This window comes from Xyrauchen texanus, chromosome 10 (genome assembly GCF_025860055.1).
Source record: "Xyrauchen texanus isolate HMW12.3.18 chromosome 10, RBS_HiC_50CHRs, whole genome shotgun sequence".
NCBI classification, from domain to species: Eukaryota; Metazoa; Chordata; class Actinopteri; order Cypriniformes; family Catostomidae; genus Xyrauchen; species Xyrauchen texanus.
In genome coordinates, this window is record NC_068285.1 from 32,780,741 (window position 1) to 32,801,936 (window position 21,196).

Below are 21,196 nucleotides of genomic sequence, written 5' to 3' on the forward strand. Positions count from 1 at the left end.
AAATTATGAGTAGGTTACATGCCAGTTTGCTGTACAGTATGTATGCAGAGAGAGAGCGAGAGGGAGCATGAAGATAGATGATAGCACGAAATAGAGGGAAAAGGAGGGGGACAAGAGGACAGCAAGTGCATGAGCGAGGGAAGGGAGGGGAGCGAGGGAAAAAAGGGGTCAGATATCCACACGGCGTCAGAGCAGCAGATTACAGGCAAAGCGTCAGAGAGAAGAGGATTCAGCTGCACAGAACCAAAGCCAGCGCTGTCATTACACACAGAATAAGGAGCTACAGTATGCCATAAGTAGCAGTATTATTTACAAACAATACTCTGCTACCTAAGGTTGGTGGACACACATAGATTAAAACAGTGTGTGTGAGAAAGGAAAGAGGTTGAGTATGCATGCATGTGAAAGGAGAGAAAGTGCAGTGTGAAACAGCCCTGGATCAGTGTGTGGTTAATGAGAACTGTTGGGAAGAATGAGTCTTGATCCTGTGCTGGTCATGAAAGGGCAGGACCCGATGCTCAATACATGTCTGTCAGCTTCAAATGGAGATAGTGAAGCATCCTGGGAGGACAGTAAGGATATCCATGAGAATGTGGGTTCTACAAAGAAGCCCAAATCAGTAAGTCACTCATTTATAATTTTTCTTTATCAGAATTTAAGATTTAAACCAGTCTGACTATCTTTGTAACTGTAGCTCTAAGCTGACTAACATTCAGTGTGAAGTGATTTTCCTGTCGCTTCAGTCCTTATTCTAGTGAGGTCACTCTTGGCTCCTATTTAATGTGTAAAATGTTTACACAGCACCTGTGTTTCTATGGCCGTCTTTAGGCTTTAGTGGCAAGCGATTTTTAATCTATTAAGACTTATACTGTATTTACAGAGACTTTGTCTCCCATACAACTGCACACAGTAAGTTTAGTAGGTCTGGCCATTATCAAGAGAGCGTAATTAAATGAAACATAATTAAAATACATGTTTTGAGGTGTAATTCCATAAAGAACAGCATTTCATTTCATAGCCTTTCATGTTGTGTAGCCTGGTTGTGGTGTCAGTGTTTATAAATGAGAAACACAGCAGGTTTCAAGGAAAAGGATGGGCAGGGAGTTATAGCACTATTAGGTAACCATACTAAATGAAAGGTGAGAATGCCATCTGAGGTGCCGTTCAGTGCTAATACTGCTGTATGGATATCTAAATGCCATCTGTTAAATATACTGTTAACATTTTTTTAACATTGCTAGGACAGAACTTATAATAGGAGATTGAAAGTTAGATTATACTGTTCTAAAGCTATTGGAAAACCAAGAAACATAATTATTTTCATATAGACTATTCTTAATTATAAGCAAATACACTTTAAAAAGCTTAGCTTGCTTCAGCAGACTTATGTTTTTCACCGAAGCCGCGTGTAACAGGCAGTTGGTTAAAGCCATGTGGATAATTCTGTTCTAGACTTTGGCCTTATCCAATTCTATTAATAACCTGCAATGTTGTTCTCTTCATTGTTATCCTCTTGTATTATCCCCTTGCCTCAGTACCAGCATGCTTTGCTCCAGACTGCACTTTATTACCTTGAGTTCAGTCATGACAACACTCAGAATTATTTAATATGGTAATGTGGGTATGACATATTGATAGGATATTCGTCTTGACAGACTAGATCTGCTACACTGCTGCTGTGGCTGCAGAACATATACAAAGAATTTATAATGCTAGAATATGCACAGACATACTGTAGATCTAGATTAGTGAAGCTGGGGAGGAGGAGGGTTTCAGAAAAAAACCTTAAAAAAAAAACTGCAAATTGCTGCAAAACTAAGCAATATAAATGTTAGACAAAGAGCAAGTACGCAAGTTGATTGGCTAACTGATTACATGTATTACATTAAACTGTAAAAAAAATTGTTAATTATCCTTATTAGTTGTAACGATGTTGTAGCTGGCAATGGCAATGACGAAGACGTGAATTGAAGAACCCAAGTGCAGTTTATTTACAATCGTGAAAACCCTAACTCAACACATGAACCAAACTAAACATAAACATGGCTTGACATAAACATGGCTTGACATAAACATGGCTTGACATAAACATGGCTTGACATAAACATGGCTTGACATAAACATACATCAATACTAGACAAGAGACAATGGCAAACATGAGTGCTTAAATACATGGACATGGGAAAACATAAGCCAATGAACAAACAGAACTCTAAACAAGATAACAAGACAATAAACTAAAACCAATGACAAACTAGAACTGATAACAAAGTAATCAAACAATGAACCAATGAAAACAAGACACATGAACATGGAGGGAAACAGGAATATCACATGACAAGGAAACAGGAACAAAACATGACATGAACTTTTCAAAATAAGAGACATGAAAAATGGAACCAACAGAATAAACATGACATATCCCCCCCTCTATAAGGGGCGGCTCCCAACAGATGAAAAAACACACATAAAACATGACAAAGTTCAGAGTTCTGTAGAGAGCTGGGGGAGGGGAGGGGAGGGGAGGGGAGGGAGGGGGGGTAGGTGAGGACCAAGGTAGAATAGGGGGCCTGGACCATGGAGCGGAGACGGTCCTGGAACGTGGAACAGAGGCGGGCCTAAGACATGGCATGGAGAAGTCTGGGGTCTGACTGTGACATGGCATGGAGAAGTCTGGGGTCTGACTGTGACATGGCATGGAGAAGTCTGGGGCCTGACTGTGACATGGCATGGATCAGACTGAGGTTCGGCTGTGACATGGTATGGAGAAGTCTGGGGCCTCACTGTGACATGGCATGGAGCAGACTGAGGTTCAGCTGTGACGTGGCATGGAGCAGACGGAGGTTCGGCTGTGACGTGGCATGGAGCAGACTGAGGTTCGGCTGTGACGTGGCATGGAGAAGTATGGGGTCTGTCTGTGACGTGGCATGGAGCAGACTGAGGTTCAGCTGTGACGTGGCATGGAGCAGACTGAGGTTCGGCTGTGACGTGGTATGGAGAAGTATGGGGTCTGTCTGTGACGTGGCATGGAGCAGACTGAGGTTCGGCTGTGACGTGGCATGGAGCAGGTTGAGGCTCGGCTGTGATGTGGCATGGAGCAGGCTGAGGCTCGGCTGTGACGTGGCATGGAGCAGGCTGAGGTTCGGCTGCGACGTGGCATGGAGCAGGCTGAGGCTCGGCTGCGATGTGGCACGGAGCTGAATCTGGCTCGGCTGCGACGTGGTTTTCTTTTTAATTATCTATGTCTTGCTGCTGTTTTCGTATTATTGTACACTGGTAGCTCCTGTCACCAAGACAAATTCCTTGTACGTGTAAGCATACTTGGGAATAAAGCTGATTCTGATAAAGGTTGTTGTAACTTCTTATGGGATAGACAGACTATTACAGTATGATCAATTATATGAGTACAGAAATCAATTATTTAATATTCAGTAATTTTGGTGAATTTTAATGAATATTTTTCTTAAATAATTGAATACTGTATTCATATTGTTATAAATACTGTAATAATCTCACCTGGAAAATGGTGACAGCATGGCAAAGCACAGCCGCAATAAAGTAATGTAAAGTACTGGAATATTCTAGCTAGAGAATAAAATCTGGAACTTGCATCAAAAAATGACTTGAATATGAGGTCTATCCATGTCAACATATTGTCAGTGAAGTTCAGTATTTCGGTCAGGAGAAATGGCATAAGTTGAGATGTATGGACAAAGACAAACATGGTTCCATCACACCAGCCCAATTATCGTTTTCTTCATTTTAATATCTCAAGGTCCAATTTCCAAATAAAATGGCAAAATCTAAATTGCTCTTAATTTTGCACTTCAACAAAAGGCAAGCATTTTTGAACATTATGGTGACTGTCTATGCCCACTACATATTAGTACCCCAAGGTTTCCAGTGTTTCAAAGGGAAAATAAAAACACATTAGTGACCTCACACTAGCTACTGCTGGTTTCAAGCAATATGGAGCCCACCTGTGGTGTCTGTATCTGTGCCAACTGAGTGTATTTAAAGTGTCTCTATATCAAAAGCATTGAGTTTGAACCATGAATAACACCACATACTATTGAGAAAGCATTTGAGGAGCTTTTTCCACACACTGGGTTTATATAACATCACCATAGGAGAGCTATATCCACTTCAAAGCCCTGTATGATTTAGATATCACTTCTTAATTTCTTTGTGAAACATAGTGTGTTTTATTGAATCATAAGAAATGGAACCATTACTGTTTAGATAAGCTTTTGGGTTTTACTGTCATTTGCCATTAAGCAGATTACCACTGACATTGTCAGTTCTTCTTTCTTATGTAGTAAGTTAAAGAGCTCTCTCCCACATATGTTTTTTTTAATGCTAACTTTATGATTTTACCCTGGCAACCTCTGAATGTAAATGTATTTTTATGTGTAGCCTATTACATAACTATATATATATATATATATACTTATGATATGGAGGCTGATATTAAATATACTTTTATAAAGGTACCAGTGAGACGGGCCAGGAAGGTGGAGGGAGGCATATTCTTTGTAAGTATTTGAAAATGGTGTCAAAGGTCATGCAGACTTTCATATCTGCCACTTCATTAACAGCCTGTTCTTCTTGGCTCTGTACTAAATGCATGACCTCTTGACCCACGATACAGAACCATACAAACAAATAACTTAATGCATTCTTAAGAGCACAATTTGATAATGCTTCCAGTTCATTGTTTTAATTTGTTATTAAATAAGTGCAAAGAAAATACATTTCGAAATCCAATGTTATGGTATATTAATGTGTTTATCTCATGTGCACAGTGTTTAACTAATGGCAAAAAAATATATACCTTCAAGTGTGTCTGCATTTTTTTTCCTGTATGCATAATGAATGTTGATTTTCCTGTGAGTGACTACACAAGAGAGACAGGAGATCACAATAACTTACGTCATCACAAACTGTATAATTGTTTATTCATATGGGAATGTGTTTCACTTGTGATCATTTACAGGCTGTTGAGTATCTTACTTTGCACTGAAAATTACCTACAGAAAACATCATCATTTTTTCTACTTTAAAAAATACAGTACATTCTACACACTGCATTTTCATTGTTAATCCTACATTCACTGATATTTAAGATTTTTCTGTAACATCCTACTTGTTTGCATGTGCTGAAAGTGAGACTGTAAGTTCTTTTCCCAACATTAAATGCAAATGTGTAATTTTTGAACATCTAGTGGCCCCCAAAAAAGTTTTCAAACAGGTTTCCCAAACACCCCCTTTCTGCTGTTACCAAACTCTCCCCATTGGTTGAGCCAATGTTGCTATGTATGTTGAGATGCTCAAACAGAGCAAGATTTGAGAGTGCCACAGAGACTGAGTTTACTGTCTCTGCTGCATAAAGCTGTAATAGGAGAAAGTATTTTAACATTAAAGGTGCACTCTAATTTTTGTGTGTATGTCATCTTAGACTTAAACACCTAGTGGTGTGGATACAACAACATTCACACGCAATCGTTTTCTGTTACAGATGCCATTGTAGAAATTAATTATTCACAGTCTGTCATGATTAATTTAATCCAAGAGTGAAAGTGTCCAATTACAGGGTGGTTACAGAGATTAAGAGAGTAGTATTCTACTGATCAGTTGATCTCAACATAGCGGCCCCAATGAGGGGTCCCTCCACATGTAGAATAAAACAGCTTTTATTAGGTTACTGATATGACAGGAGTCTTCAACTCATGCGTGTCATCATGATTAATATATGTGTTCAAAAATACAATTCATTTATTGAGGAATACAACTTTTTTCATGAGAAATAAAAAACACCTTGACAATGTCTGTCTGCAACAGTATTTGGTCTGTTCAGAAGACAGTTAGTGTCTGTAAGGATAGCCTATATCATGCCACATAACAGGCCAAAACACTGTGGTAGCAAGATTAGCAAGCCATACAATGACACTCATTTGGGGACAGTTCCAAAACAGGTCAATGTTCTCTTTTTTTCCAGTCAGTATAAGGCTTTTAGAGTAAATGTTCCACCTCTAGCATAGTGCTGAATAGTTCAATTCTAGTCCCTCTGTCCCCACAGCCCATTTCCTCTGTAATAACCATGCACTGGCCACTCATGCACTCAGTAATTTCTCATTTCCACAACCACCAGAGCCCCCTGAAATGCCCTATCATCCAGACTCTTTTTCCCCTCCCAGCATTGGCGACATGCTTCATCTGGAATGGTAAATCGGTCTCCTGTTCTTTAGGGGAAGAAGCTTTAAGCCCATCACAGATCAATTTACACAGGCTTGTCCTTTTCCCATAATCCCCCCAGGCAGTACATGTTGGGGCCGGTTTGAGGGCATGTTGTACCACACGTTCAGCAGTCTGGCAGCGTCATACGGTACCCCCCAAAATTAACTAACCTTTCTCTTCCTGGTGGTTTCCTGTGACATACTGAGCTGCCAGCTCATTTGTGGGCCATGTGACTAGATGCACGTGGGACTGTACATGTGTTATGATATGCTGCTGGTAATCACATTACAGACTCTGCCATCTGATACATTTACCAACAGCTTCCACTGAATATTACATAAACACTGATGGAAAACATTAAAAAAATACATTTTGTCATAATTTATTATATATTAACTTTAAATTAACTATTTACATTAAGAAAATTAACATTGATGCCTAACAGGATTTTAATAAAGATTTGAAGTTAGCCATTGCTCAGAGATTGACAGTAGCTTGAAGTTTTGGAAATATTGGTATTATTGTACTGATTTCTGTAATTTCATCAAATAGGATGGAGTGTTTTAAAGTGAGACATACTGACTAGAAAAAGAAAAACATAACAGAATTAATAAAATACACTGCTAAACTTACTGTTTGTGTTTCCCCCCAAAAAATTATGCCATTTACTCTAGGAAGAAGGCTTGTGTCATTTAAAGGTATATTACAAAAGACTAACAGGATTTAAAGTGATATAGAGGACATTAGAAAAAACTATAAATTGATACAATATTCCCTATAAAACTTTTTTTTACATTTTAGAAGTTAGTGTACAGCAACACACAGCAAAACTGGCAACATTCGCTCAAACCAAAGTGAGTTATTTGAAATTAGTGTTCCCGTAGGTTCACATGGTGAGGATGTGATAAAAGAAAGATGATTGTATTTATAAATATAAATATGATTTCAAATATTTATGAAATGATAGTTTAAGATTTTGTCCAATATACTAAGACTTATACCATGGGGACATTAAAATGCATGTCGGCCTACACAGAGAGGTGCCAGAAACAAAATTCTGCCCATATCTATCTCTGCACTGGTACCCATTAAAAGTCAAGAGCTGCGATAATCTCAGATGTTCTAATCCAGTTTGACCCCATCTGAAACTGGAGAACCAAATGTGTGCTTCATTAACCAGCTACTCTTTCCAGCTCACCTATACAAGATAATCTGAAATCACGCATGCGTTAGCCAGGATCTAACATTACCGCTTGACTTCTGCACTTCAAACTATCGTTTTAAATGACACCAAATTCTTGCTGCCTCATTGTAAAGCAGGCTAGACCTAAAATATTTGGTTGATCATAATGCAGAGATCTCATCTTTTGAAAGTCTGAAACACATGCACAAATGCTTTTGACCAATAGAAGAGTCAGTTACTCTTTACTTTCAGCTCATTTGCTAAAAGTGACCTTGTGTTTGTGATGAATACCTCACAGCTCTTTTATTATCCTCATTTAGCCCAAACCAGAGAACGCGGTCACCATAGCCGTGTCATCGCGGGTGCTGTTCCGCACAGAGAAAGAGCAGAAGGTTTATGAACAGAAAGGAATCGAGGAGTACCTCAAGTATCAAGTGGAACATGAGAATGAGCCTTTTGCTCCTGGTCCAGCATTCCCATTTGTTAAGGTAATTATACATTATGATATCAGTTATAGTTGTAAAAAAAAAAAATATTTTATTCCATATCAAGTTAAAATTAGTTATTTTGTTTAAACAAACGTAAAAATATAATTATTTGAAAATGCAGCTCTCATTTCATGATACTCATAGGATGATGTGTAGATCTCACTTTAATATGGGGTGGGGGCAACCAACAGGAAAGTGCCTTAAAGGAATAGTTCACCCAAAAATGAAAATTCTCTCATCATTTACTCACCCTCATGCCATCCCAGATGTGTTTAACTTTCTTTCATCTGCTAAACTTAAATGAAGATTTTTAGAAGAATATTTCAGATATTTTGGTCTATACAATATAAGTGAATGTGTGCCAACATTTTGAAGTTCCAAAAAGCACATACATGCAGCATAAAAGTAATCCATAAGAGTCCAGTGGTTAAATCAATGCCTTCAGAAGCAATATTAATTAGGTGTGGGTGAGAAACAGATCATTATTTAAGTCCTTTACTATAAATTCTCCTCCGTGCTTAGTCAATCCCCACTTTAACTTTCACATTCATATATTCATTATCTAGCAAAAAATTACAAAAAGATCAAAAAATATTTATCTGTTTTTCACCCACACCTTTCATATTACTTCTAAAGATATGGATTCAAACACTGGAGTTGTATGGATTACTTTTACAATGCCTTTATGTGCTTTTTGGAGCATCAGAATTTTGGCCACCATTCACTTGCATTGTATGGACCTACAGAGCTAAAATATTGTCCTAAAAATTACAATTTGTGTTCAGCGAAAGAATGAAAGTCATACACATCTAGGATTGCATTAGGGTAAGAATGATGAGAGAATTTTAATTTTTGGTGAACTACCCCTTTAACAGGACTGATAATAATATTGACAATTTGATGTATCTACATTTGTGTAGATAACTTTTTTGTGTGTTGTTTTAGGCACTGGAGACAGTGAATACTCAGTTACGAGAACTATACCCAGACAGTGAGGAGTTGTTTGACATTGTGCTGGTAACTTACAACCATGCCCACGTAGGGGTGAGACTCATCAACACCATCAACTACCACAGTAAGCTTTCTTACTGACCCTTACAGAAAGATAAATTTTTATTGATTATAAACATAATACCACAACCATATAGAATGTTTGCTTACAGAAAGACCAGAACTACCATTTATGTTGACTATAAAAAAAAATAATTAAAAAAAACTATTGTTGCAAGAACAGAAAACTTTCAATTAAAATAATTAAACTCATAGAATTATTATTCATATTAGAGAAGTACATGTGTAGTTGTTTTGGTGGTACAAGATAGTTAAATGTAAATTAAGGTGGAATAAATGTAATATGTGTTATTGTAGCCGACTATTGCCTACCCTTACATTTTCAAATATGTAAACTCTTTTCCTAAAAACTCAAAATGTTCCACACAAATTCTAAAACCCATCTGAGGGATATAAATAATCATAAAGCCATAAAGCAATCATAATGTTCTACTGTTAATTCGGCAACAAGAGGTGGACAATTCTGCTGCTGAAATCTGTCTGGCCTAAGCTGGAAATGTTCTAATGGTGAAATGTCCACAGTGTGGCACCAAAAGCAAATTGTATATTTAGTAGTAAATTATGTAATACAGTAAATACAAATGCATATTTTCAACCTACTCCTAAACCCTAACCGTCAGTGGAATACAAATTTAATTCTAGAGCGAAATTGCAACCTCCAAATCACACTCACCATTGTTTATGTAAATATGATTAATTCCTGGTTTCCATGGGACTAGATCCCATGTCTTGGAGTGAACATGATCACTTCTTGGTTTCCATTGGAATGCTACAACACACTATCAGTGGTGCCACAGGGAAAGCTGTGATGGTTGGTACTCATCAGTAATTCATAAGGAAGAGGTCAATTTTAGGGTACATAAATATTTGGAATCAGCATGTCAATTTCCAATGTGATCATGTTGATGTAAGCAAACTTTCAGCATGACGAACTGATGAAACCCTTAATTAATTGAATTTGTCATTGAAACTATTTTGCACTCTCTAAATTAAATATTTACAACCAACTAAAAAGTCATAACCTTGGGATGGAATATAACTGTAAAGTAACTGTAACACAAAACTGTAAAGTTGTTCTTAACTATGTTTTCCTGGAAGGTAAATCTCCAGCTGGCGAATCATATCTTCCCACAGAGATGCATGTGACACCTCTAACCTCTGTATTACAAACCAGCCACTTCCTGCTCGGTTCCTTGCAGCACCCCAGCTGGACTGGTTTTGATTGTTCCGGTGGCTTACTCAAGGAAAAACAAACATCAGTCGATCCTTTGGCCTCTCTATGGACAAAATAACAAATATGCAGATATGGACTGATGTTTCCAGCACCATGTAAAGTCAGAACGCCATGATCTGTTCTAAAAAGATAGAAATTTGTATAATGTTGCATATATTCCAAAATCCATTATTGGCAGCAAAAATATAGCTGCAAACAGCGATTAACTGGGTTCAAGCCTTTAAGGTCCTTTAAGTGCATATGTAACATATATGAAGTATTAATTAGACAGTCTATTTGGAACTAAAACAATGATTAAGTGCCTTAATTTTCAGAAACATCAGGTTAGGTAGCACAGAGATATGGTATTTTTTACATGTCTGACTGTTAGTGCTACAAAGAGGCAGAGGTATCCACATTTTGTATGTGTCTTCAGATGGACCTCCTACATAGGTGTTTTAAATTTGGTGATGATATCTCATTCCGTCTAAGAGTTTTAACCATTTAAGAAAAAGTGGCCACCCTCACTTTGTATGTTTTGCCATACTGTTGGAACAGTGCATCAAAAGTTCAAACATTTTTGATAATTTTTGAGATTGGGACTCCAGAGAACCTTTCTGAACTGATTTGGTTCAGATTGGGTGAACGGCAACGGACTAGTTCAGATAGCTGTTAAAAGTTGATTGGTCGATGGCAGACATGTTTTTCAAGATATGCATCTGTCCTCATAGAACTTGATGGTTGCAAAATTTAATTGTTATAACTATATAATCTTTTTAATTATTATAAAGCCACCAATAGGCAGAGACACATTTTTTTTTCATGTATATGTGTACCAAATTTGGTGATAAAACCTCATTCTGTTCAAGAGTTATAACCATTTTAGTAAAGGTGGCCACGCCCCCTACGTACATTTTGCATACCTTTGTGATGATGAATTGAAAGTTCAATTTTTTTTGATAATGATTAATATTGGTACTCCAGATAATCTTTCTGCACTGGTTTGGTTCGGATTGGGCAAACGTTCGAAAAAGTCGTTTTGTTAAATAATCTCAAATATTTAATGAACAGTTTGATTCACACCAATGGTTCTTGAGGCAAAATTGTTCAGAAAGAGGAGTTCTATCATATGATATTAATAATGTGAAAGACAGCCACAAATATATATATATATTTACAAGTGTTTAAAACTCCCGGTGGCCAATTTATTAAAAATGTTGCACAGACCTCTCGGGCCAATAGACAAGTAGGCCTACCAAGTTTCATTTCGATCAGTCTTTTCTAACCTTGTCAAATAGCTGCTAAAGCTGATTTGTCGATGGCGGCCATGTTTTCAAGATATGCAACCTATGTCCTCTTAGACTTTGATGGCACATTGGACAAAGACACTGCATGCAAAATTTCAAGTCGATTGGACCAATAGTTCCAAAGTTAGAGCTATTTTATTTTTTTAATTATTATAGCGCCACCAAGAGGCAGAGGCGTGCAATTTTCTTGTGTTTCCTCAGCATTACCCCATACAAAAGTGTATCAAATTTGGTGATAATATCTCAATCCTTCCAAAAGTTATAACCGTTCTAGGAAAAGGGGATATGGACTATGAAAGGTTACAAAATAAACATTATGCACTATGCATTATGCATTGGCTACAGTATTACGTACCATTTTATGATAAATCGAAATTTCAAATTATAAATATTCATACTGGGACTCTTTCTGCACTGGTTTGGTTCAGATTGAGCGAACGGCCTAGGATGAGTTCGTTTAGAATTTTTTTCAAACAATCCAAAATACCTGGAAAACGAGGGGGCAGAGCCAAAATTGGCCAGATCTTAAAATATTTGCCATGATGCAAGGAATAAATGGAAAACTTTGTTTCTAGCACATACGGTTCAAGAGATATGGCCACATATATAAATAGAACTGTATTGCTGATGCAACATTAAACTGGCAGCAGGAGGTGAAGCCACCAGAAGTGTTTGAGCGGCCATTTTAGTATGCCCAACATCTCATAAAGCATCAATGACTGACAGGAGAAAACACTCCTGTTTCACCGTCTCTGACCTGTGGATACAACAGTTGCATTTCGGCCTCTAGTGACAATCACGTTTAATCCGGTCATATCCGTGAGTGTGACAGAGGCGCAAAGAGTGTGCACTTATCAAAGTGACCTCAAGAACAAAGCACTTTTTGATAAAAACTTGAACAAACTTCGATGTTCACAATAAATAAGTCTAAAAATGTCTGTTTGTATCTTACCTCAGTTTCAGTGAACTAGTTTACATTCAGCTGATCTGTTCACTGATGAAGTTTGTTAGAGGTGGATACTGTTTAATATAGATACACATAACTTGTATCTATAAAAAATAAAAAATAAAAATAAAAATGATTGGTTGTGGCCCAAAATGTGATTCTTTTTGCTTTGTTCACTATAGCGGCACCTATGGGTTGATCGGGGTGATTCCATGCGTATTGCTAGCCTGCCGGAGTACTACCATCCCTGAAAGTTTCAAGTCTTGAGGCCTTACGGTTTGGTCTGCACGATCAGTTTTATAGCAGAATAATAATAATAATAATAATAATAATAATAATAATAATACAAATCCTGACAAAAACAATAGGGTTTCTAGCCCTTCATACAGCTGTACTTTTTTTTTTTACATAGTACAAGCACTTACATGTTGAAATGTGGGGGTTGTAAATTTTGTGTTAAAATGTGTACCTGACATGACAAGTCATTTCATAATTATACATGCAATATGACATCATATGGAAAGGCTAGTCTACATGGAATTTGTACATTAAAAAAGCAAAAATTTTGCACCCCTTGGTTCTTTTTGTGTTGCTTTCATGAGCATCAGTAATTGTTTGCACCTTTTGTAATAGTGGTGTATTAGTCCCTCAATTGTCCCGAGAGTGAAAAGCTGGATATCATCATGCTGCGAAACCAAGTAACTGTGAAGTAGTTAGGGGTTTTTCTTAAGTAAAGTTGACATCTTCACTGCTCAGGACAAAGCTCATGAACAGTTATTACACAAACAGTGATCATCGAGAAAGCAACACACCATATTAAAAACCAAAGGAATGTAAACTCACACAAACCAAACAAACACACACAAGTGTCCCATCCGTTTTGAGACTTTAAAAATCTGGTCACCCTGTTTAAGTTATTTTAGAGTGAAGACTATAGGCCTAATTTCTGCACCACACGGCTTACATTAGTTCGCTAAATATTAATTGAACAGGATACATTATAGGTGGTGGCATGTGCTGCTTCATCTGTCAGTAAGTGACACATCAGTGTTGTAGAGGAATATAGCTGATACAATGGGTCTGATCAGAAGGTAAAAGTTATTTCCATTTCTGATGGTTGGGAGCAGAGGTATTCAAGCCTTAAGAGACTTTTTGAAAAATTATTTAAAAAGTAATGGAGATCTATTGAAAGTTGCATTTTTAAACTTAGAAGTGTTGCTATAAATAAGACTCTTCATGTGCTCCCTAGACATTAACATTTAGAGAACATATTGACGTATTGTGTTCCCTTCAACTGATTCCTTAGATTTTCTTTAGTTGGTCTTAAAACATACTTAAATTCTTCTTGAAACCTGCAGAAACCCTGGTTGCACTGCTAATCTCGTTGGAGAACATGTTGTATTGTGCTGTAATGAAACCTCTAACCCAAATCTCTTGAAAGAGTCCAGTCAGCAGAGACAAGTTATTCTGAACCGCCCTCTTCTAAAACGTTCTAAAGATTTTTCCTCATACTATTTGATCCATCGCAGTCTTTTAGTCTCATTTAGGCCTATTCTCGGTCTGTTTCATATTGCACCATGTTCCTTCCAGGACAAACTTGGCTTGACACTTTCATGTAAACTACATCTGCTGATGATGTCCTAAATTGAGATGGCACTGCTCATGCACTTGTGTGTCAGAAGCTACAAGGGGCACATAACCCCAACATTTCCCCCCAGTCTAAACTTTCCATCTGTTAAACAGTTCAACTTCGACAACTATCAACATTAGGTGTCTCAACTATGAAATCTGCTAATTAAAAAGATTAAAACACAAACTGTTTAAACTTGTTTTAAACTGGAAACATTTCAAACAAAGGGCTTTAAATGATATTTTCTATATTTTACGTAAAGCTTTCTTTATTTTATTGACGAAGCAAATATGTATAGATTTTCTCACTTTTACACAGAGTCTAGTCTCTAAATAGAAATGTTAATATATTCTCATTAGGTAATGCATTAGGTATCATGAGCTAACAATAAAGAATATTTTGTACAATATTTATTAATCTGTTTTTGTTATACTTTATACAGTACAGATACTATTGGCAATAGTTAGTGTTAGCATTAACGTATTCAACTGTTAATAGTAAAAATTGAAAAATGTGTTTATTTAGAAAATATACCTTAACCAAGACTGATAAATGCTGTAAAACTGTTGCACATTGTTAGTTCTTGTTAACTATTTAATTAACTAATGTTAATTGATACGCAAGCACATTGTAAAGTGTCAATGACATGTTCAAAACAGTGTGGTCTAGGCTGGCAACTGGCACTCATGTAAATGTTGACTGCTAATTAATATTATTGTTTTGTCCTCAGACCTATTCATTGAGCGGTTCTGCATGACAGGAGGTAGCAGTCCCATTGGGTACCTGAAAGCGTGGCATACAAACCTGTATCTGTCTGCTGATGCTGAAAAGGTTCAGGAAGCTCTCGCTGAAGGTTAGGATACTGTAAACAGTAAATATAAGATAACACACGCAAATGCCTTGTAGTTCATCCAAATGATCAAAGTTCAGCCATGCATCTCTATGTGGCACAAGCTGATAGGTTCTTTGACTATCAGTTTGACAGTTTGCTCACTCACATGTGACATGTTAGGCAAATCGGCTCACATGGTGTAAGCTGATAGGTGCTTTGACTTGTAATCGGGTATTCAATCAACTTGCATCTCTCTTTTTGTGTAACATTTCAATTGCTCAGTTTTGCAGATACTCTGGATTCACTACAGTGCACTGCAAGACTTTTTCTCTGAACCCCTCCTCCGTCCCAGCTTCACCTATCTATATCTGCTACATGTGGATTTTTTGTAATGTCTATTTGTGCAGCAGCTTATCATACATGCTTGATGCAGCATATCTTGCATTTTGTCTAATTGTTCAGCAGCAGCTCATGTACACATGCTTAACTTACTATGTCTGAGTATTTTCTAGCAGTAGCAAGTCCCAGTACTTGCTCAGCAGCAGCAGCAGCAGCATGGCCGATCTAGTCCACAAAGACCCATATCCTATCAATATGTCATACACACATTAACATGTTAAATAACTTTAACTCACCATATGTGATACAGAATTGGTGTCAGTACAGTTATAGGTATATAAACAATATGATATGCCTTAATGGAAATGTAGATTCTAGACGTTTCACTGACAACACAGGAATTCACCAAAAATAAATTATTTACGCAATGAAAATCATAGAACAGGTGCTCTTCACAGAAATTAGACCTGTTGTGGTATATTAAGACAGGGATCTGAGCGGTAAACTGTCAGTGATTTTGAAATTAAATACCAAATTACTGAGTGGTTAAAGTGCCCCCAAAGGAATTGCACTTGCAGTTTGCCATTTATAGATCTCATCATCAAATCAACCTGTAAGCATATACATATCATGTAAAGCTTTTTTTACTCAGTATCACATTAATTCAATTGATATATTGCATGTATAATAAAAAAGTAATTGATTTGATGGAAAAACATTCAACTTTAAGTATTGTGAGCAAATAGTACACCTTTCAGGATTTTTGCAAAGCTTTTTACCCATTCATTTAATAAGGTTTATATCACTTTAATTAGGAAATATACTCTTCAATTTGATTGTCCATTATCATGTGCTCCAAACTGACTGTGTTTTCAGTGGTTAAATGGGTACTAATGTCATTAAAGAACACACTTTTACTGGCATGTGGCTTTTTCCTAGGTTGATGAGATTCTTTTTTTTTTTTTTTTTTTTGCTAACAGGGATTGCAGCAGCCACCATGTTTATGCCAGAAAAGCAAATAGAAGTGTCAGAGTCCCAGCTGAGAGTGGCATTCGATGGAGATGCTGTTCTCTTCTCTGATGAGTCTGAGCGTATTTTTAAAGCCCATGGTCTGGACAAGTTCTTCGAGCATGAGAGGGAAAATGAAAACACACTGTTAGATCATGTACGTACACGAATTTCATTGCTACCTCTTTGTGCTGTTTATTTTGCTACAGTGCACATGCAAAATATTAAATGTAAATAATAACATTATTACATACAGTATAATGTTATTTGATAAGATTGACATTTTGTTACTACAAGACTATTTTGAGAGATGATGTTCTTCCTCCTTGTGACATCTTAAATTAAAAAATCACATCGTGCTAATGAAAATTGGAGGGAAAAATATACACAACTGTCATGATGTCACAATTTAAAACAACTTAGGCTTTATTTTCTATATGCAAAATATAATTTCTTATTTTCTTTTGATTTTAGAGTAATATAGGACCAGGGCATTTTCTTGACAAGCTTTGTGAAAATCACCCAACCATTTACCTGGAGATAAATGTAACTAATGATCTAAACAAGTTAAGATCATTAGTTACATTGATCAAACACCAGCATGAGTCCAACTGAAAGTTACATGCTGGTGTGTTAAAGCAGTGTTGAAACCAAACTAATAATATAAAATGTATTTAATGGTTCTTTGCAGTAAATTAGTGTTTGCAATGAACACATCACCTTTATTATCAAGTACCTTGAATAAGCCATGCCCCCTCATTCCAAAACCCTGCCCTCCAAACATTATTTTGAGACAAAAACTGAGCAAAAGAGCAGCATTGTTTGTTCCTGTGACTGTCAATTTCAACAGTGGCACTCATCACTCAATCATAGCCTCAATGATCCACTTCAAATACAACACTATGAGAACGAGCAAAATGATTGACAGGTGAAAAGTCTCAATGTCAGAGGTCTGCGGACACATTTTTGTTTGCTGTTTACAAAGTCTACAGCTGTCATAGAGACTGGTGAGTTATCTCAGGACATTTAATTCATAATTCTTTTTAAGAGAGTAGGAACATTTTTTTGCATACTTTTACATGAAAGAAATCACTTACAGCACCTTTAATGTTACAACATACATTCTTCAGATCAGCCCTCATGGGTACATAGCTAGTTTTCTAAAAAGCCATGGAATTTGAAGGTTAAAGGTTCTCCTACCTATGGCATCAGGCTGTAAACACTTTTTTGTAACATTTATTATTAAGGGTGAGAAGGCAGATGTCCAGGAGGAGATCTAGAGTTTAGCTGACTCTAGTATAATTGACACAGTAAATGTTTTATATAATGTCTCCATGTCATAGGGCCCACTGAAGGGTTTTCTGGAAGTGCTTGGAAAGCTTCAGAAGAAATTCTACACTAAAGGCCATCGCATGGACTGTCCCATCCGCACCTACCTCGTGACTGCCCGCAGTGCAGCCAGCTCAGGCATCCGTGCCTTAAAGACTCTCCGTGCCTGGGGACTAGAGATCGATGAGGCTCTTTTCCTGGCTGGGGCACCTAAAGGCCCCATGCTAGAGAAAATACGACCCCACATCTACTTTGATGACCAAATGTTCCACGTGGAGGGGGCCGCAGAGATGGGTGCCATTGCCGCCCACGTGCCCTATGGGATCGCACAGAAATACCCTCATAAGAATAGCACCAATACTTCAAAATAACAAACTGGAAGAATTTAGGAGATGCCATAAGCAACATATGGCAAATGTCCTTCTTATTTTGGTAGAGACTCTCAAGTTGCAGATCTTGTAAATTTAGTTATGCACACGTTGGATCGGGACAGATCTCTTTCTTTACCTTATTTCGATGTGACCTATACAAGGCCACACAACTACTCATTGGCATACAGTATACTCAACTGAAGATTCAACACTGTGCTGTTCATTTTAAAGCTTACAGCTCTTTTACAGCAGCCCCACGATCAATTATTCTGTATATATTACAACTCTCAAAAATCATGCAATGTCCAAGCACTACAATGAAAAGTCATTGTGGCAGACATGCCACTTGATCCTCTGTGATGCCGGGCGATGCCACTGGACTTCACCTCCTGGCTGACAGAAGCAGGCTCCTCCACCTCCTGGCTGATGGCAGCGGGCTCCTCCGCTTCCACCTGGCGGACAGCAGCGGTTCCTCCGCCTCCTGGTGGACGGCAACGGGCTCCTCCGCTTCCTGGCTTATGGCAGCGGGCTCCTCCTCCTCCTGGCGAACCGCTCCAGTACCACCGGATCGTGTATCCTCGCCATCGCGATCCTCCGTCAGTGGCGAGGGCTCTCTGACAGCGCGTCTTCCTTCAGTCCTGGGTTTCGGCACCAGTGTGGCAGACAAGCCTCTTGTTCATCAGAAAGGAGGAAGTGGGAACCGAGTTATCAACCAAAAAGTCTTTAATAACACAAACATAAAACTGCTTTTCAGCATTAAAAAAAACATGTGCGTACACACAAACACAGCTCCGTGTATCTCTCTCGCTCTCTTTAGCTGGTGTCTCCGGCTCCTCCTTATCTCTCTCTTCCGCTGATTGTGGCAACTCTTCGACAGGCATGCATCCTCACGGCCCGGCCATGCCTTCCTCCTCTAAGCATTGTCTGGGTGCAGCTTCTCTTCAATAACTAGTGCACAGTTCACATGATTTGAGCTGACTTTTAAAACTGAATGTGTGCAGCTATTCTTGTAAGCCATCATTAGTTTTCCTACAGTGAATTGAAAATGGAAAAAGACTGATATTCTGAAATGGTGTATTATCAGTTTACAATGTGTGGGCTTTAACCACATTTAACCATGTCTAATCCAGCAAGAGAATGTGATTGTGCTCTTGTTTATTGCTGTATGTGTTGTGTGAGCAAAGCAACAGTATTCTTTCATGTGATCTAATGTATGTTGCCATATATGATGAATGGAATGCTAGTCCTTAAATGCAACAATTAACATAGATTTAAAACTATTAATATTAGAGAATGACATATTTTCATGTTTACCTAATATGCATATAAGATATTTTTTGACAGAAAAAAATTGTAAGGCAGTTATTGCTTTTGTGTTCTGTATAAAGTATTAGATTTGCCACATGCAGCACTTAAATAATTCCCTGTGGGTTGATCCAGCTGTGCTCATGGGCCTTATGTAATAAATTAATGTACTGTAAATAATAAATACTTACTGTATTTATTCACAGCCCAGAAAATTTGAAATAGTTGGGCCTATTTTTCAATTTATGACAGAATTTATAATGGGAATACAGTGGGAGGATGTTTACAAATGTCAAACCAAAGAAATCAGAAGTCACGTTCTAGCTAAACATCTAAACTGCATAATATTTCTCCAAAACGATTAATTAATTGTGGAGTTAATAATTCTTGTTCTCAAATAAAAGTGAATAAATAAATACATTTTTCATTCTGAATTGGCAGCTAATTACTTTTACTTTAGTGTTCTGATGACAATTTCCTGTTCATGATGGGATTGTTTATTCACATGTTTCTGGTGCCTTGGTTTAGTCTTTCACTGTGCTATTTAGTAATGTTGAGCAGCATTCATCCTGTAAACATTATTGGAACAAATTGTTTTGACATCACTGTTTAGCCTGTCTCCTTAAATGAATTAATCTCCCATTGTTAAATCTACCTTAAATGATGTCTGTGACAGTGTAATGGGTAAAGTACTGGCACCTCCGGCTCTTTTTTATCCCTCTCCTGCTGGTTGGGCTGATTCCGACCCCTGGCGGACGGAGCAGCTCCTCCCCTTCCTGGCGGATGGCAGCGGTTCCATCTACTCCTGGCAGCTGGCAGCAACTCCTCCTTCCCCTGGCGGATGGCCGCGGTGAGGTCTCCACGACAGCGCATCCCTACTCCTTCCCGGGTTTCGCACCAATGTAACGTGTAAAGGATGGGCAACGGAACTGGCTGAGCAGTCAACTTAACTTAAATACGAACAAACGAACTTAAACGTAACATAAAACACACAGACAGCACGGCCGCGTGCATCTCTCTTTCGATTTGATGTCCCCGGCTCCTCTTTATCCCTCTCCCGGTGAGTGGGCTGATTCAGCGCTGGGCGTCCATCGATACGGCCCGGCCACGCCCTCCTCCTCATCACAGACAGTTTACTTGACGCATTTATTACTAAAACTGGAGGAAGTGTCCCTTATTATAAAACTTCAAAAGTGGCAACCCTAATGGCATATCTTGCTTGTCTTAATTATGTGCTAATGTCACAATGATACAGATAAAGATCTCATTTATTATAAATATATAATCACTGTCAGATTCTTTCTAATAATCTATGCTCAGGCCCAGGAAATGTAACCATATTTAAGACATTTCCAATAATGCAAAAACTTTTAAGAGTACTACTGCTTAAGAGTAGGATGCTAGTAAGGTCTGGAATGAAGCAATGAAAGAGTAATGAAAAAGAAATGTGATGTTAACATTTATAGTGCATATGTGAACCTAACAAGAATCGCATGAAGAAGAATAGACTCTTTGTTTGGTCTATGTATATGGCTTGTGCCCCTTTATGAGCAAATATTTGCTTATGGTCTTTGCATTTAGAATTTGATGTGAAAATCACCCTTGAACAAAGCGTACAATTTCAAGGAATGCACATTTTTATTAGGAAAGCATACATTTATTCCACAAATGCATCAGAAAAGACAAATGTAGAATTGTATTTTAGTTGTCTCTTGATCAGTTTAAAGAGTAGGCCTATGCTGTTTTTGAAAGCACCGTTTTGATTTTTAGTGTTCTTGGCCTGCACCTCCTTAGAATACCATTAGGTGGCAGCAATGTCTTATGGTATCCTGAATGGTTGCAGAGGATTTAAAAGTCGAGGAAAGCACATCGCAGGCCATAATCTCAAAACAATTTTTTGCAACATTAAAGCATTGATGCGTGAAGAGTTTTTTGTT

General features: G+C 37.8%; 1 protein-coding gene across 2 annotated transcripts; it reads left to right on the forward strand.

Moving 5' to 3' along the window:
• Nucleotides 1-204: 204 nt before the first annotated feature.
• Nucleotides 205-20,427, forward strand: nt5c1aa (5'-nucleotidase, cytosolic IAa). 2 transcript variants are annotated; one of them, XM_052136770.1, is made up of 7 exons: nucleotides 470-619; nucleotides 4,491-4,535; nucleotides 7,741-7,908; nucleotides 8,854-8,983; nucleotides 14,806-14,928; nucleotides 16,227-16,411; nucleotides 17,598-20,426. In XM_052136770.1, the coding sequence occupies exons 1-7, from the start codon at nucleotides 473-475 to the stop codon at nucleotides 17,952-17,954; spliced, it is 1,155 nt and encodes a 384-aa protein (XP_051992730.1). In that variant the 5' UTR covers nucleotides 470-472; the 3' UTR covers nucleotides 17,955-20,426. The 2 variants fall into 2 exon arrangements, with proteins under 2 accessions (XP_051992729.1, XP_051992730.1); XM_052136769.1 differs by lacking the exon at nucleotides 4,491-4,535 and having other exon boundaries at nucleotides 205-619; nucleotides 17,598-20,427.
• Nucleotides 20,428-21,196: the final 769 nt, after the last annotated feature.